The sequence below is a fragment of the Carassius auratus genome, chromosome 8 (genome assembly GCF_003368295.1).
Source record: "Carassius auratus strain Wakin chromosome 8, ASM336829v1, whole genome shotgun sequence".
NCBI lineage: Eukaryota > Metazoa > Chordata > Actinopteri > Cypriniformes > Cyprinidae > Carassius > Carassius auratus.
The window spans coordinates 21,473,232-21,490,876 of record NC_039250.1 but is presented as its reverse complement, the minus strand read 5'-3'; the positions used below and the strand labels follow the sequence as shown (position 1 = coordinate 21,490,876).

The window sequence follows — 17,645 nt, the reverse complement described above, 5'->3', positions numbered from 1 at the left end:
TAATTCTAATTTACTTAAATAGTCTACAAAGGCAAGGCACATTCTATAGCCAAAATGTAATCTCTTTATTATCTTAATGCTCACAGATTCAGCCTGCTATTGCTGATGCTGGTTAATTGTGTGGATGTTTTTATTAAAACATGATGTATTGTCTTTTTTTTTTTACAGTGTTTTTAGATTATGATGTAATAGAAAAAAGGGTATTTCCTATGGGTATTTCCAGCATTTCAAGTGCACGGACACGAGCTTGAAGCGACGTTCGATTCGTGAACGAATTGTTATTTTGAGTCGGATCTTTTCAATGAATCGTTGAATCCGTTCAGAGATTGGACAATTTGTACACTAATCGATCCGAGCGCATTTCGACTCAGTAAGTCTTCCTTGTCTATTTTGAGAGTAAATGCATTTGGAATGAACCGAGAATTTGACAGATGGGAGTTTTTTTTTTTTTTTTTTGGTCCATTTTTGATATTTGGGTTGTTTTGGTTCTACAACGTCTATAACATGTTCTCTTTTTTATAACACATTATTTTTAAGGGGAGTTTCAAATTTGAGTTTTGAGCTGGAAATCTCTAGTAGCCTACATACACCTATTTTATATCCCATGTTCTGAAGGTATTTGTAAAGGGATCTTTTGAATTCCTTAAAGTCCAGGTGAATTTGTTGATGTCTGTTGTATTTCCTGATGTATGCAGTGAGAAAGAGATATCCAAAACTAAAATATGTGTAAAATATGTCAGCAAAATGAAATAAATTTTAAATCTGAAGCTTGTAATATAAAACACTTATCTTAATGTGCCATGAACAGGGGAAGTTTGGCAATATCTATAATGAAAGTTTGCTCATTTTCATGTGGTGTCTTAAAAAAAGTACTTTTAGAGGTATTATATAGACGTCATTGTTATTTCTCCATATATATATATATCAACCTGTCCATAGACTGCAGATTAAAATTAGGCTAAATCTCGTACATTTTACATTGTTTTTATGTATTATTAAAGTGTAATATCCCTGATTAATCTGAACCGGTTCTTTGGAACAAACATTTCAAAAGAACCGACTCGCAGAATTGAGTCGGACCTCCCATCGCTACAAGGTAATCCGCCGTGAGCGCGCAAGATGACGTCGCAATGCGCTCCCGTCGTGATGGTGGTGGATCGTGCACGCGCTAAATCGGTAATGGCTGCCCTAGATCGGCGGATTTCCATCGTTGACTTTGTAGGGCAAAGCTGGACCGCTTGGATCGACAGAGCGAACGTATCCACGTCGGAGGGTGAGTAAAATTATGTGGAGCTCTCGATACTTTCGGTTATAATCGCGTCGAGCTAGCACAGGAAATGGATTCGTTTGAAGAGGGCAAACCCCGGCACCACGACCCAAACAAAGGCCCCGCCGGGTCCTAGCGCCGCATGGGTTGCACTCCCACACACTACTTTTGGAAGATCTCCCAGGTCCTAGCGCTCTGCTTAGCTGAATAATATTCGTTTTACTAACGTGTACAATATTGAAAATTAGCTTATAATGTACATGAACACATTATGTACGTTGTCGTGTTGGTTAGAGTGTTAAAGCCAAAAGATGGGCTCAGTATGTCATCTTGGGTGATCTGACAGCCAGCTCGACGGGAAGTGAAGGTGGAGACGAGTCTCCGACCAGAGAACTATCAAGATAAATAAACCTCTGAACCCAATTACACACACACACACTTGTTTAAAATTGCTCTGTTCGCCATGAGAACATCTCATTATTATCTGATAATCATGCGGTGACAGCATTATGAAACGCTGGGCTGATACTTCCCAATGTAATAGCCAACAATCAAGAGGCACATTCACATCAAACCCCTTGCTTTTACCTCTTTTTTTTTTTTTTTTTTTTTTACATTACATCTGTATACAGCACACCGAGTTGATCTCTCTACATCTATCTTATCAACGGATTAATAATGATACTTGCATTTCTCATGTATGTGGTTGATGTAATACAGGAAATGACCCATATTTATGAATGCAGTGAGCTGTGGTCATTAGAAATGAGAACATTAAACACTGTTGGTTTGACATTTGATGGTGAGATGGTGAGAAGCAGTTCTCAAATGGGGTACCACAGCCAACTAGGGGGCCTCAACAAACTTTTAAGAGAACAGTCTAGGGTTTACAAGAATTGTCATGAATTTTCTTCAACCACCTTCACAATTATACAGCCCACCCTGGAAGTCCAATAGTCCACCTTAAGATGTTAGGCTAATGATAGAGCTGTTGCTGGATGTGACATAAAATGAGGTACAAATAATATTATATTAAAATAATATAAAAACTAAATTATATTTACTTTTAAGTTATACAGTATATAATATAATTCAATTTTATAAAATAAAACGCAATTGCTAAAAACTGCTGGTAAATATGTAGGCCAACAACTGAAATTCATCATTAAACTTTTTTTGTGGCAACCATTTTTTTCCCATCCTACTCATAAATGCGGGTTTCATTTCACACCTACTAGCTCCTCATCTGACTCAGTCAGCCTCTATTCACAGTAAATACATTACTTACAATGCATTTGTTCTCGCCAGTATTATTTTAGTATGATACACATAATAGTTTTTATTTGAAGGCTTAATTGGTTTTCAATTTCATATTTTTCATTTTAATTTCAGTTAAAATTTTAATAATTATGTAATGTGGTTTTGTAATTGTTTTTTTGCCAAGGCAACATTTCATTTATAAGTACAGAACTATATAACTTTCTTTCTATCGATCATTTTCTCAACTTCAGAATAGAAGCTACCCAAGCTAATACACAGACCCTGTGCAGCAAAAAAAAAAAAAAAAGCTTTTTAATTTTTCCCTTGAACAGATTCTGATTCTATTAAAAGAACATATGGTTCTGGAATTACAAAATCATTATATATATATATATATATATATATATATATATTTCATTTAATATACATAAATGAATGTCACTTCACTTTTAGGGTCCTGGCTGGAAGAGTGCAGCAAAAATGTGAAGAAGCGGATGGAAACCATGACTCTTAAGAAAGAGGGTGAGGAGGCGTTTGTTAGGCTTGTGACTGACAGATCGCAATGATGAGGAATGAAAAGATTTTACATTCAGAGTAAACCCTTGCCACACATAAAAGCATTTTTCTTGCCCTCACAGACATGTCGATATATGGCCACTGCCCAGCACACGATGACTTCTTCCTGGTGGTGTGCAGTCACTGTGGGCAGGTGGTGAAGCCACAGGCGTTTGAGAAGCATTGTGAGCGTCGTCATGGCCTCTTCAGTGAGCTCTACAACACAACATCCAACTGCTCTCCTGACCGACCCCAACAGGGGAGACCCCCTTCTCAACATGGAAGTCTTTGTGAGGTTCAAGACAGCAGGCTCCAGGGGGCTGGACCCCCACGAGTCCCACCTCCTCGTTCTCCCCACCAGGAACATTCCAAACCGCAGCGAGAAGGAAGCAGGTGAGGAAGAGTGAATGCCGTTTAACTTGATCTTACATGTCCGCTGTTTATTCCAGTGTCATTTCATTCAAGTGTTATTTTCCAGTCTTCAGCAGGTGGATAAATTTTCCCGTGAAACCCCTCCATCACCTCTACTTTTGCCCACGCCACCCAAAAAAGCAGCCCCATCAGTCGAGAAACCAATGCAGAAAAGTTTGGACTCACACACTCACCCGCACAGACCAAGAACATACAGCAGAACCTACAAGAAAGGCCTTAGTAAGTCTCTGATGCAACTCAACAAAAAATCTGTTATTATTTCAGACATATTGTACATTAACATGAATAAAATGTCAAATATTCATGATTTTGTTGGCAGTCTAAACTAAATGTCAAATCCTCTTTCTATTTGACACTTTAAGTGTTTTAAGAGTGTCATTAGTTTTAGTCTTGTGAATCTGTAAATGGTCCATTTAAATTAATCAATTTAAAGAACTACATTTAAATTGATGAAGAAAATTTCATTTATTTCTGTGATTGCAAAGCTGACTTTTCAGCATCATTACTCCAGTCTTCAGTGTCACATGATTCTTCAGAAATCACTCAGATATGCTGATTTGCTCCTCAAGAAACATTTCTTATAATTATCATTGCTAAAAACAGTTGTCGTTTCATATTTTTGTGGAAACCATTTTTTTTCAGGATTCTTTGATGAATTGAACGATTATTATTATTTTTTAACATTATAAATGTCTTTACTGTAACTTTTGAATTTAATGCATAGAGTAATCATTTATTTAAAGAAATCCCTGTATTACTGTATTATACTTTTCCCACAAGCATTTTGTATATACTTATCTACAGTGTTTTTTCTTTTTGAAATCAATTTATTTCAGTGAAAGAATGTGACTTGGACAAGCACTGTGGGGTGATGGATCCTGAGAGAAAGAAACTGTGCACCAGACTGCTGACCTGTAATGTGAGTATATTTTAATATACAGAAACCAGTACACCAGCATTAAAAATGGAGTGATTTTGGAACAAAGCAAGCATTAATCTCTTGCTGCTGTTTCTGCTATCTCCTCTGCCTCAGATTCATTCCATCCATCAGCGCCGGCAAGTGGTAGGGAGGCGGAAACCTTTTGACCAGCTTGTAATGGAGCTGAAGATGAGCTCAAAGCCTCGAGAGCGTCCCCCTTTGCCCAGAAAGGTTCCTGATGAAGGCTCTGCCCACCATGAGACCCCTGCGTCTCAGATTGGGCCTCTGCACTACAAATGCCAAATAACTAACTCTTCTATTCTCAGGTCTATAGTTCTGCATTCTGTGGTTTAAAGGGATAGTTCACCCAAAAATGAAAATTCTGTCAATAATAACCCTCATGTCGTTCCAAACGTAAGAACTTCTTTCATCTTCAGAACACAAATTAAGATATTTTTTGATGAAATCCGAGATTCTGACCCTGCATTGACAGAAACAGACCTACCATGTGCAAGGCCCAGAAATGTAGTCACCAGGACGACACGCATGCGGTGTGGTACTCTCATGAACACATTTCAAAGGCTAACATGAAAGAGAAGATGTTGATGAATAAAGTGCACGAAAAGTATTTTCATAGCTTCATATAAAATTAAGGTTGATATACTGATGGCAATGGACTATTTTTACAATGTCCTCACAATGTTCTGGGCCTTGGATGTTTCAGTTGCGTTGCTGTCTATGAAGGGTCAGAAAGCTCTTGGATTTCCTCAAAAATATCTTAATTTGTGTTCTGAAGATGAATGATGGTCCTACAGGATTGGAGCGACAGTAATTAATGAGAGAATTTTCATTTTTGTGTGAATTTTTCCCTTTAAGTAATCGAGAGTGAAGCTTTTGTGATACTTGGACCGGACTTTTATCTGAATGTGTGTGCTTACAGGTCCATGAATTCATCAGACGGTGTTGTAGAGATGAAGCAAGAGGTGATGCGCTCTGAAGAGCCGCAGGTGGAGTCTCTCTCAGCTGACCTCTCCAGTGAGGAGAGTGACGGGGAGAACCGGGAGGACTTTGCTCATTTACCAGCAAGCACCTTGCACCCTAAACCCCTGGGTGTAAGTATTTTTCTTCATATCAAAATTTAAAGATTTTATGAACTAAAAAGTGATTAAAAAAAATCCATATAAATCTTAATGTAAGATTCTGTTCATAACAAAAGCGTTTTGTCTAATAATATCCTTTTTAGAGTAAAAATGAACCCATGTTTGTCTCCTCTCTCGTGTTCTTCCCAGCTTTGCACCTTCGGGGCACGTGTTCTTGGCCGTAGTGTGTTAGCATTTGACCGAAGGTTGCTCCACCTGCGGTCAGCGTTCAGTGTTATGATGGAGCAGCATCTCAGCACTTATCTATGGAAGTAAGATGTTTCACATCAAGCTGAAGATCTTGTGACATTCACAAGGCTTATGTTTTCTGTGTTCTCAACATTTAGCCAATTGCAGGAAATGCAGTAAGGTCTAGAAGTCTGAAAGCACTATTACAAATCCTTCTACTTTTGTAGTTTCCTTATCTAATACAATGTTATTTTTTAAATTCTAAATATGATCATCATAACGAATGTATAAAAAAAAAAGTAAAGGAATAATTAATATTTTGAAGTGGCTTTTGAATAAGAATTTTTTATATTTAGGATTTTGAGTTATTTTTAGTAAATGGCTTATTATATTTCTATTTAGATTTTTTTTTCAGTTTTATTTAATTGTATTACTTAAAATTATTTCACTTAGTTGCTAAGGCAACATTTCATCAGATTATTTCTCTTTTTTAGTTATTTGGGTTATTTTTCATTACAAATGTAATGTAAGTGTAATAAATTGTTAATATTGTAATACATTTTTGAAATGTATTTTTTTTTTATCTGGTACTATTATTAAATGCTAATAATTCTTATTTTGTTTTTAAATTAGTTAATATTAATTACTTTGCTTTAATTTCTTTAATTACAAAATTGGTTGTTTTTAAATGCATTTGTGCAAGATTGGTTTATTTTTCTTTTGCCTGTGAATTTTATTTGTTTAATTATATCCTATGTCTGCAGGAAAATCCCTCAGGTGTCAGAACTATGCTCTCATCAACCCCTAAACACCACAAACACCTACAATTCCCATGATGCCACGCGCAGCTCAGTACCCATCCGCAGCGCCTCTACTCTCAGGACAAGCAGCTCAGGACAATCAGAGCCCACTAACCTATCAGCCGCCTCCAAACTACCAACGAAAGCCCAGACGACCTCAGGCCCCGCCCGGCCCCGTAACCCTGCGGCTCGGACCAGCAAACAGGCTTTAAATTCCCAAGTGGGTTTCAGGGAGCTTCAGGAGAGTCCCCCAGCCAGCAAGCGCCGGAAATCACCCAAAGAGGACAAGGACTCGTCTGGACAGTCCAAAATCCTATTTCTCCCCCACCATAAAGACCGCCAGTCCTCCTTGAACAGAACTACGATTTCTTCAACGCATGGACCATTTAATGGTGCACACTCACTTAGCAGTAAAACACACCCACCTGAAATGAAGGGGCTGAATAAGCAAAGCCCCACCCACAACCCCGCCTCTCCCTCCCCGGAGTCTGACAAGGGAGGGGCCTCAGGGCTCAATCAAAGGGCTGTTGGGTACGAGCATAAAGGGCCTGGCAGGAAACGTAAGACCTGTGATGCCTCTCCCCCCAAAAACAATTCATGTGCCCCTAAACCCAATATCCTCTCCTCTTTCTCCTCTTTCTCCCAAACTCACTCCAGCCTCCCACAGTCTCCAACCTCCCACAGTCTGCCAAAGAAACTAGGTGCACAGAAGGTATGTTTAACACATTTACCAGTAGTTTAACTACAGATGCATTCAGTATTTCTTTTCTTTTTTTATTATTCAATTAAATTTTTTCCTTCAGTGGTTAAAGCTCAGCGGAATCTCATTTAATGAATCATTTAAATTAAATCTAGTATTAAAAAAGCATCTCTCATTATATCATCATTAGGTTCCTTTGTCTTAAAAGATGCCACTAAACATGATTCATAGAAAAAAATATGGTAGTTTGTTTAAAATTGTGGTAAATTCTATAATATTTCTTTGTTTTTAAAAAATTCAGTTTTCGTTTTAAATTTAGCTTAAGCTTTAGTCATTTTTGTTATGTGCTTATTAGAGCTGGTTAAATATTGTATTTTATATTATAGTAATATTTTATTTTCAGTTGTAGTTGCCATTTTAGTACTTTTATTTTAACATTTATTTCAGTCAGTTGCCAAAGCAAGTTATTTTACTTAAAAAAAAAAAAAATGTAATCTAATATCTTTATTTTATTTAAGGTTTTTTAAAAATTTCCAAAAACAGTTTTAAAGAGATAGTTCACCGAATATGAAAATTGTCATTTACTAACCCTTCCGTCATTCTAAACCTGTATGAGTTTTTTTTTCTTGTGTCGAACATAAAAGAAGATATTCTGAACTTGCATGATGGTCCCCATTGACTTGCATAGTATTTCTGTTTGGGGAAAATGTTTGGTTTTTCAGAATTCTTCAAAATATCTTCTTTTCTGTTCAGTGTAAGAAAGAAACATATACAGGTTTGCAATCACATGATGGTTCATAAATGATGACAAAATGTTCATTTTTGGGTGAACTATTACACTTTACTATGTTATTGATTCTAAATGTATTGAAAACATTTTAAATCATACTTTAAACAGCATTTTATAATCTCTTTCCTAAAATATTTGTTCCATTCCTATATTATTATAATTTTTGTGCATGAAGTGAAAAACTGAAGAAATGAAAGCCAGTTACAGTATCTAAAACTATAGAATTTCCTTTACAAAATACAATAATTTTATTTCTTTTTTTAGAACTTGTATAAATATTAGTTGATTTTTCAACCACCCAAATCGAAAAGCTTTTATAGCCTATGAGGCTAATGATATGATTCATCCAATGTGAATGCAGATCATTTAAAACTACTATTGATTTCTTTAGGCATAAAACACTTCTATACTGAAATACTTAGTGCACTCTTAAGTGCTTGTTTGAAGTGATGTGTTAAATAATAAGCTAGTGCAACCAATATGTAAGAGCGGCTCAAGCAGCTCTTGGTAGACATATAATCCTCTTGTTAGGCAAAGGAAATGCATTAAAGCTATTGAAGAAAACTGGCAAAGCTTACTTTTGAAACACTTTGAAGATAAAAATACACCGCGTTCGATAAAACAACAAGTATAGGAAGTCACAGATTGATAGTCTGTTAAGATGAATCATCAAGGTTTAATTCAGCACAGTGGTTGAGTCTCAGCTCTGAATTTAGATCCTTTTCCTGACCATCTGCTCTTCTTTTCTCCCAACAGCCAAAGCTTCTTCACTGAGGGAGTCTGCCTTAAACTCCTCCAGAAGCACAGGCTCACTGCCATGTATTTGCCACAGACTTTATGCACAGGATGGTTGAAGTTCACTGTAGGAGGACGTATCTATTATGTATGTATGTATGTGTGTGTGTCTGTGTTTTGTATACTGGATTTCTGTATGTGCATGTGAATGACCTGCAAATGAATATAGAAATACCTCAAGACCTTCCTTATGCTGCTAAACGGACTGTCAGATAATGGACTCTGAAATAAATATGCCAACACATTTCTGTTGTTTTGCTTTTTATGAATTGAGCTCCATCATCTTACCACTAGATGACACTAAAATCGCTAGATATCTACATTTTACAAAGACAGGCCAAAGGGTCATTTTTTTGTTGTTGTTGTTCAATTAATTGTAAACTAACATGTCTGTATAATTGCACAGGAAGCATAAAGAAAAGAAAAAACAGTCCATTTAATTTTTCTTTATTCGCTTTTATATTATTTATAAACAATACTTGTCATAGGTAAACTTCCTCTTTCAGTTTCTGGATTATCCTCAAGCAGACGGTTTCACTCTAGGAAAGGGAACTACGCCACCCGGCACCCATCAGTCTCATTTTTGACATTCAGACTAAATAAACTTTTACAGTAAGGTTTCTAGCTCTAATCCTGGAACTGACAACATTTCTATTCTCGCTTTCAGCGGCTAGTAATGATGGCTGAGACTTAAGATCTCTTTTTTTTAGCAGTATATCAAGATGCTTGCTTAATAAGAATTGGTACAGATATGTCTACATTTCTGAGATTTGTGTTAGTCTACTTTTTATGTATTTTATGTACTCAAATCTAGACTTAATAGACTAGACTAATTATCAAATGCTGTTCATGTTGCTTGTTTTGAATTCTGTTAATCTAGAGTTTTAAGAGTCTAAATGTTAGTAATGACCAGAAGGGACTTGATCAAGTCTCTAGTAGCACCAAGTTTTTAAGGCCGTTCATATCAAAAAGGATAACTGTAACAATAAATTGACTCCATGTCCAACAAAACCATGTCCACAAAACCTTATGTTTATTGTACTGTAGTTATTCGCTGAAGTTATGTAATTTGCCACTTTAAATGCTCAAGTTTATTATATTTCTGTGGATTGTTTTTTATTGTTCGCCAGCTGGGGGAAAAAATGTGAAAGGGATTCCAACCATATAGTTGCCCTTGTAGTTAAAGTTGTGGTTTAGACTCCACTATTCGTAAATAAATCGAATGATTATAACAGCTTTGTAGCTACTATTATAGTTACCATCACTGGTGTGAACGGCCTATAAATCGATTCTAAAGCTAATATAGGACAGTTATGAAAGTTAACATTTGCACAAGTGCTTCAAACATGAGCTGTTTGACATTCTGAGAGTCTGCGAGTCAATATGGAATTAAAATTGACCCTATTTACTTATTTCAAGGAAAAAAACAGTTTGTCTTTAGAATATTTATCAGAATGACTTGAATTTTTCCTGAAATGACTTTTTGTTGTTGTTGATTTTGGATGTTAACCAATAGCCAGAGCTATTGAGGCATTTTATTCATCAAACCTGCATTCCGATCTGAATCCATTCAGGTTTATAACGCCACTTTGCACAGTTCAGTCGATTTTCTGCCCCACATTTTTTCTTGTTGAATATAACGTTTCACTTAGAAATAAATCTGATTACAAAAGGAAAACAGGCTGCAACCAGCAATTCACATTTACATTTCTAATTAATGCAACAGAGTTTTGGTACTTTGATGCAGTCTGTGATTATTCTTGAGATTTAATTTACTGACATGAAAAAACTCAATTTCTGTGCCTAAATAACAACATACAATAGACAAAAAGATGATCCAATTTCAAAATACATGACAGAGAAAGACCTTTACAGTCAGTGTCATTAAAAGAGGTTTTACCAATATCCAATAGTCACAAGTGGAATCTAGACAACTGTATAGGAACAACAATACACAGAAGAACAAGGAATCAGTTAAGTCTCTTTGGAACCTCAAGGGGAAAAAAGCTACCTAAAATGACACAATCTCATAAACACTGTGAAAACAAACACTGTTTGCACATACAAGAGCACAGATGTACTGTCAAATGTGGAGTAATGAGAAATAGCCAAGGACACACAGTTCAGAAGAACACACACGACAGGGGCGATAAGCTGCTGGATGTGGTTTTAGGGGGAGCACTTGGCTTTTCTGTCTCTTCGCGAACAGACCGCAGAGATCTCAGGCCTCCTCCCACAGCGCTCGTGATGGTAAGGCCTTTCCCTCCCCTCCACACTAATTTTGGATTGCAGCTGGAGAGACGTGTAAGAGACCCTAACTGCCCATGACTGCAGTCTGCCATAGCTGCTATTATCTGTCATTCCCTCTCCCTGAGATAACACTGTTTGTGAGTTCATCCACCTATCAAACATTTAATAGCTTCACCCACTCCCTCGCTCGCAAAACAGGATGTAATTACGATGTTACTAGGGAAAGAGGTCGGAGGAAACTAAGATTGCTCTCGCTGATCCCAACCAGACCCTGTTATAAATATATGGTTATGGTTAACACGTGAGATGTTCCAGGAACACAATAATGGAAGTGGCATTCCCGGAATTAATGGTTCTAGAGACCATGTGCACAGGACGTTTTAAATCCACGTCTGGTTCTCTAACATCATTGACTGGCGTTCTAGAACAGTCCTACCATGCCCTTCCAGTCCACCAGGACAATAACGTTGTAATCAAAATGCATAATGTTGATTTCTGGTTGGAATGCATCTAGTCATCGATCTTGAGCACAGCCGAGAAGCTTCACGCATTACATTATGATTCATAGCAGTCTCTTTAGATTCCTATGGCATTGTATATGCAAATATAATATTGGTCTTTGAGAGATCACTGCTGTACGCCTGTAGTAATAATTTAGAATCTCAGAACATGAGGGAGATTCGGCTAATCACTGCGTTTCGACCAGATTTCAAACTTCAAACTTGATTTTCTAATTCATTCAGAAAGCTATAATGGTTTTAACTAAAAATAATAATAATAATAATAATAATTAAAAATTCCCTCAGCCTTTGGCATTTTATTACATATGCGCTTCAGGGGCTTTAAATATGACATCCATTCTGACAATGGATGAGTCAGCACCAAGTGCAAATGAACGCAAAGTGAGAAGAGGTCTGAGTGTTCGAAACTGTTTTGGCTGTTGAATCCAGGCTCAAATCATCATTGCTTTAAAGATGAGAATGCAAGCAGATGGGACACGTCATTCTATTAAAAGATTGCATTAGCATTTCGGTTATATGTCACTCCCTGGTTGTCATGACAGATGAGCTCGAGCGGCTGAAAATGCACAGGTTCTGCATTTTTTATGTGATGGTTAATGGGTTCAAAAATGGCTGTATTTAAATATAGTTTCATATAGATGATAGTTTTATATTGGCATCCAGCATTTAAACTTCTAAAATTGCTTATAAAATTGGACTGAAAAAGTCTAGATTCAAACAGCCGATCGAGTTTAACCAGAATTTTTTTTTTCTTCCCCTTACCAGATATAGGTGGAGAATGTTTCATATACAAAGTGTTTCTTCTAATGTTCCACAGAAACAAATACTTTTCCATCGTTTTCTTGTGAATGTCCTCTCAAATGCATATGGCTTTACATAAAGTGGTAAGATTAGCATAAATTGTGGTAAATATAATTAGCTACAAGAGCTTCATTCTATATTCTTCTTAGCAGTCTGCAAAGCTCATGCTTATGATGTGATTATATAGTGGATGCATTAATGTTCTAACGTCTCTCAACCTATAGCTTTCTAGCTTGATTATTGAGAAATTGCAAATTGCATTTGTTGTTTATCCGTTATACTACCTCTAGTCTCACTTAGTGGGCTTAAACTCACAGGAACATCTAAACACTCCAAGTTTAGATTCCACTAATATGGCAAGACCTTTTCACAGTATATACTTAAGTGCTACAGATTAAATGCTGGAAAGGTTTTGCAGAAACAGCCAAACACTGAGGATGGCAAACTGTGTACGTTAGTCTCTTAGTCCAGGAAAGCCACAACAAAGAACTGTCTCTAGCCAAAAGGACACATCCTCCCTCAGACTACAATGGGAGTATCAGAAAAGACCGAACTAATAGAGTCTGCCACCGATTTCTTCCGCTTTCCTTTTCCCTGCATGGCCTCCTCATCCACTTCTTCGTCTCCGTTAGGATTCACCTTTCCGTTCTGTCCCTGCAGGTCCTTGGAGTCTATGAAGGCCACGTGCCTGTTGAGCTCTGCTTTGGTTGCCATATCCTCGTGCGTCGGGGTGGCACTGAGCATGGAGGAGTGGATGCTGTCTTCATGCTGGTTCTTTTTGCCCTGGTCTGGACAGCAGAAGCAGCGACAGGGTGTCAGGTACAGATAGATGAGTACCAGGACCACGCTGGCCAAGCAGCCCACCAGAGTGGTGTACGCAGTGTTGAGCGTCTCGCTGTTGCCGTTGATGGTGTAGTTGTGGACTCTGACCACCACATAGAGCGTTTCGTTGAAGTACTCACTCACAGCGAAGCAAGTGTACACACCTGAGTCCTCAGGTAGTATCGATTTTATCTCAAGGGTGCCATTACTCACAAACTTGGCATTACTTGTATCGCTCTGGTTCCTGTCAGAAGGAACGATTATGTTTCCAGGCAGCATCCAGGTCTTGGTCATATTTCGCTGTTTGGTATCACAGCTGAGGGTGAGCGTCTGCTCCAAATAAGCCTCTTGGTCGGTTTCTTTAAATGTACTGCAGTTCATATGAGTGTTGAGATCGTATAAACGCAGCACCCGTTTATCTGGGCTGGGGTGCACACAGGTGTGTTCGTCCTTGAAGTCCACAGCTGAATTGAGCCGTCGGATATACCAATGAGCCATCAAACTGTACAGCTCACAGTCGCAGATGAGGGTGTTGTTGTGGAAATACAGCCCGTTCTTGATCCAGGCCGGCAGCGGCTGGAGGTCTTGTATGGGGAGAACTTTGATCCGATTGGAAGACAAGTCCAACAGGCTCAGCTTGTCCAGACGGCTCTTGTCCTTGACGAGCTCCAGGGGGAAGCGGGACACCTGGTTCTGGCTCAGGTACAGCTTCTGCAGGCTGTTGAGGCCTGAGAAGGCTGTGCGGTCGATCTGCGAGATCTGGTTGTTGTAGAGCAGCAGAACCTCCAGATGTGTCAGCGGCTCGAAAATGAACTCGTCTAGCTGTCGCAGTTTATTCGATGACAGATCCAAGTAGCGCAATTCCTGTACGAAAATGAACGCGTCAGAAGAGATGAACGACAAACCATTGTGGCTGAGCAAGAGGTTGTGAAGGTTGGGAAGTTTGTGCCTGGTCCACTGTGCGCGTAGTCCGGTTATCTCGTTAAAGCTAATGTCAAGCACAGATGTGTATTTGGGCAGCTCGGACGGAACCATCGTCAAGTTCATCTTGGAGCAGCTGACGATGTTGCTGGCGCATATGCACATTTTGTGACAATTCAGCGTCGATCCTCTGGACCTGGGGATCAGTGCGAGAATAAAGGACAAGTAGACAGCCCACCTAATGCACCACATTATGGAAGGGGGCATCTCTGACACGCAGTTAAATTGTGGATGTAGCAAGTCATAGAATCCTCTTCAGTAATGTGGCTGCGTAAATCCTTTCCACACTGTTTGAAGGAACAACTTGTGGGACTGATGATGCAAATTTAGAGCTACAAGACAAAAAGAAACAAAAGGGATTTATGTTTTATGTACTGTTTCAATAAACAAACTGTCTCAATTTGTTAACCTGTTTAGACCCCACTGTCCATTTCTTTCTTTTTCGGTCATGTAGTAATCAAATCATTTATCATTATAAAGTAAATCCTTAATTCATTGCTGCTTTTTGACAAAATATAGTTGTTTTGAAACTGTGGCCTGTGAATTAATAATAAGAAAATAATAACAATAATTCTATTCTATTTATAATTAAGTTGAGTCAGATTATCTGCAGACCATGCCTGATAAAAGTTATTATATGGATATTTTGTTTTCATAGCCATTCGCCTGTGAAAAATAATAGACGTCTATTGCACTACATTGCTCATGTATTGATATTGAACTTTTATGTCTGTCTGACAGTTGCCAAAGTTGTAGGTGGTGTGGCACTGTGAAGAAAAAACAAAACCCCTGAGCTGGTCACTGAAAAAGTGCAAGTTTGAGAGGACGATCCAAATGACCGTCCCTGTAGATGTACATACTTAGCTATATAAATTATATTTATTAGTTAATCTTATACAATTTTATTTTATCATCTTGATAAAATAAAATGTAACTTTTGTCCTTTAAAACTCTCTAGTGTAATTAAAAACATCATTCATTTTGGACTCTATGGCCAAGTTTATGGTTGGTTAAAAACTGTTTTAGGATATGTTGTAGCTTGCAGAGCGTTTTGGATCAGAAAACAAACCAGCTATCATCTAGTCATAAGGTCATCAAACTAGTCTGTTACATGGTAACGTCAAAGCTTGCGCCGACTAATGACCATAAACGACACGATTTTCTAACAATATTTCTAAGTAGAAATAATGCATGATATTGTTTTGTTTCATTTGGAACATAACTCGGGGATGAACGAGTTAAGGTAACATGAATGAATGTGAAAACAGTATTGTCAGGACAAGCGCGCGCTCAACGCGCACAACATTGCATGCGCATAAGGTTTACAAACAAGCTCTGACCATTCCATTCAGATAAGAGTACGTGGCCCACATGGCAGTATCTAAATGTACAACAACAATATGCGTTTTATTGATTATTTTTTTATTTATGTGTATGCATGTATACAAGCTAATTTGATAAACGCTCGGGGCAAAACTCACTGTAAGTGTTAAGATCTAAGTGTTATGGCCTCTACGGACTCAACATGGTGTAGCATTGCACCATTTACAGTATCCATGCAGTAACCCGTGATTTTAATGGGATAAAAATGACTCACTCTCAAAAAAAACCTTATAAATATATTACCTGCATACTGTTGTGCCTAAAAATGTAAGCTAATTATGAAGTAAAACATTGTCTCTTTTTATCAATTTCACATCAGTATGACACGTCTTTCCAATTTAAAGAAATGACAAAACATGAACGACGAGGAAGAGGTGTAGATGTGTAAGTCTTCGGAGAGACTGGAATTAAGAGGTTTCAGCTCGAGTGCAGAGCGACAAACGATGGCAGACGAACCGATAGAGCTTTACACAGGCAAGAATGTAGCATTACGTAAAGAAATAGATTCAACGCCATTTCTCAGTACTAACCTTGAGAAGTATCACCGCAGAGACACATTAATTCCTTTAGAAAGTCCATTTCCCAAGGAGCGCTAGAGCTTTTCTTTGATGCAGTGTGACTGAACGGGTGTAAATAAGCCCGCCGCAGCGCATACACCTCTGAACATCATCAGCAGCAGCAGCAGCATCTCTTCATGGGCGCATGAGCAGACCTGCACACACACACACACACACACACACACACACACACAATAACGGCTCCTACAGGAGCATTTGAGTCTGTGTCCGCATAGGCGAAGCTTCCGAGAAGTACTTTCGTTTTTGATCATTTTTTTTAATGGTAACATTATTTTCAACTGATTGAGCACCTAATTACACATTTATTAAAGGAACTTATTATTTCTGGTCATTTTTATCTGTTCAATAAGAGCCTATATAATGTTACAAACAGTAAATTTTCTATCGATCTATCTATCTATCTATCTATCTATCTATCTATCTATCTATCTATGTTAGCTTACTGGTGGATCTTAGAACATGATTATGACCAGCTTATACCAGCTAAGCCACATATCATATTCCAAAACACAAAGTAAACATCTTAAAATTGATTTTCTGACAGGCATGAGGCAACTGCAGGGGAAAGGGAAGGATAATCAAAGAATCTACACATATTTTATGCTTTTGTTTGATTTAAAAATACTTTAAAATATACAGTTTTATCATTTGAATCCATGATAGTTACTCTTTAAAACAAGGTTCCATCACTATTAATGTACTGACTAGCAATAACCAACAATGGGCAATGGTTGTTTTTAGTTTTTGTTAACGTTAAATAGCTACAACTATTCATTGTTTGTTCATGTTAGCTCAGGTCCATTAAATAATAATAACAAATACAACTTTTTATTTGGAAAATGTATTGGTAAATGTTTAAATTACCATTAACTAAGAATGATAAATGGTTCATGTAATTTTCATTGTTAGTTCATCAAATGTTATCAAATGTAACCTTAATGTTAAGAGTTATTTATGAAAAATTGCACAGAGAAATATACAATACAGAGCTTTAAATATTATATAAAGATTTGACACTAGCAACAAAGAAAAGTAATATTCTCTTAAAGTAAGAGAGTAAGTGTAATTATTTTCCATGAAAACCCAGGAGAGTCGGTGTCAGGCTGACGCTGACGCTCCTGCAGGTTTGTAATTGCACTCTTGCATATGTAATTACATTAGTCCAGTCTTTAATTAATTGCCTTTCTACTTTTGTCTCATATACAAATATCCCTTAAAACAACATCTGAATGCAGCAACATGCTACCTAAAAATGCCAGTAAAAAAAATAATTCTGCAACTTCCCAGAATACTGCCTCAGTGACTAATTTGCTAGACACATTTTAGCTCTTACTGATATCTGACACTGATATTTTAGCTCTACGGATACTGAGATTGTCTTCTCTGCTGACATGTTCTGCATTATTTTATGTCTATATTAATAGCATGACTCGGGATGATTTGGAAGGTTACTGTGTCCATTT

The 17,645-nt window shown here is 37.5% G+C and overlaps 2 protein-coding genes across 2 annotated transcripts; one reads left to right on the top strand and one right to left on the bottom strand.

Moving 5' to 3' along the window:
• The first annotated feature begins 1,125 nt into the window (after positions 1-1,125).
• LOC113107609 (ataxin-7-like protein 2) lies at positions 1,126-9,729 on the top strand. The gene is made up of 10 exons (XM_026270234.1): positions 1,126-1,273; positions 2,981-3,049; positions 3,166-3,475; positions 3,561-3,733; positions 4,351-4,433; positions 4,548-4,759; positions 5,374-5,545; positions 5,723-5,844; positions 6,526-7,273; positions 8,808-9,729. The coding sequence occupies exons 1-10, from the start codon at positions 1,147-1,149 to the stop codon at positions 8,823-8,825; spliced, it is 2,034 nt and encodes a 677-aa protein (XP_026126019.1). The 5' UTR covers positions 1,126-1,146; the 3' UTR covers positions 8,826-9,729.
• A 3,174-nt stretch (positions 9,730-12,903) lies between these two features.
• On the bottom strand, positions 12,904-16,178 carry LOC113106773 (amphoterin-induced protein 1-like). The gene is made up of 2 exons (XM_026268800.1): positions 16,135-16,178; positions 12,904-14,553 (listed from the first exon to the last, which is right to left on the bottom strand). The coding sequence occupies exon 2, from the start codon at positions 14,426-14,428 to the stop codon at positions 12,938-12,940; it is 1,491 nt and encodes a 496-aa protein (XP_026124585.1). The 5' UTR covers positions 14,429-14,553; positions 16,135-16,178; the 3' UTR covers positions 12,904-12,937.
• Positions 16,179-17,645: the final 1,467 nt, after the last annotated feature.

Coding starts and splice junctions, on each gene's coding strand:
- LOC113107609 (XM_026270234.1), top strand. CDS start 1,147: ATGGTGGTGGATCGTGCACGCGCTAAATCGGTAATGGCTGCCCTAGAT. Junction 1,274..2,980: donor GAACGTATCCACGTCGGAGG/GTGAGTAAAATT, acceptor CTTCACTTTTAG/GGTCCTGGCTGGAAGAGTGC. Junction 5,546..5,722: donor TGCACCCTAAACCCCTGGGT/GTAAGTATTTTT, acceptor TGTTCTTCCCAG/CTTTGCACCTTCGGGGCACG.
- LOC113106773 (XM_026268800.1), bottom strand. CDS start 14,428: ATGCCCCCTTCCATAATGTGGTGCATTAGGTGGGCTGTCTACTTGTCC.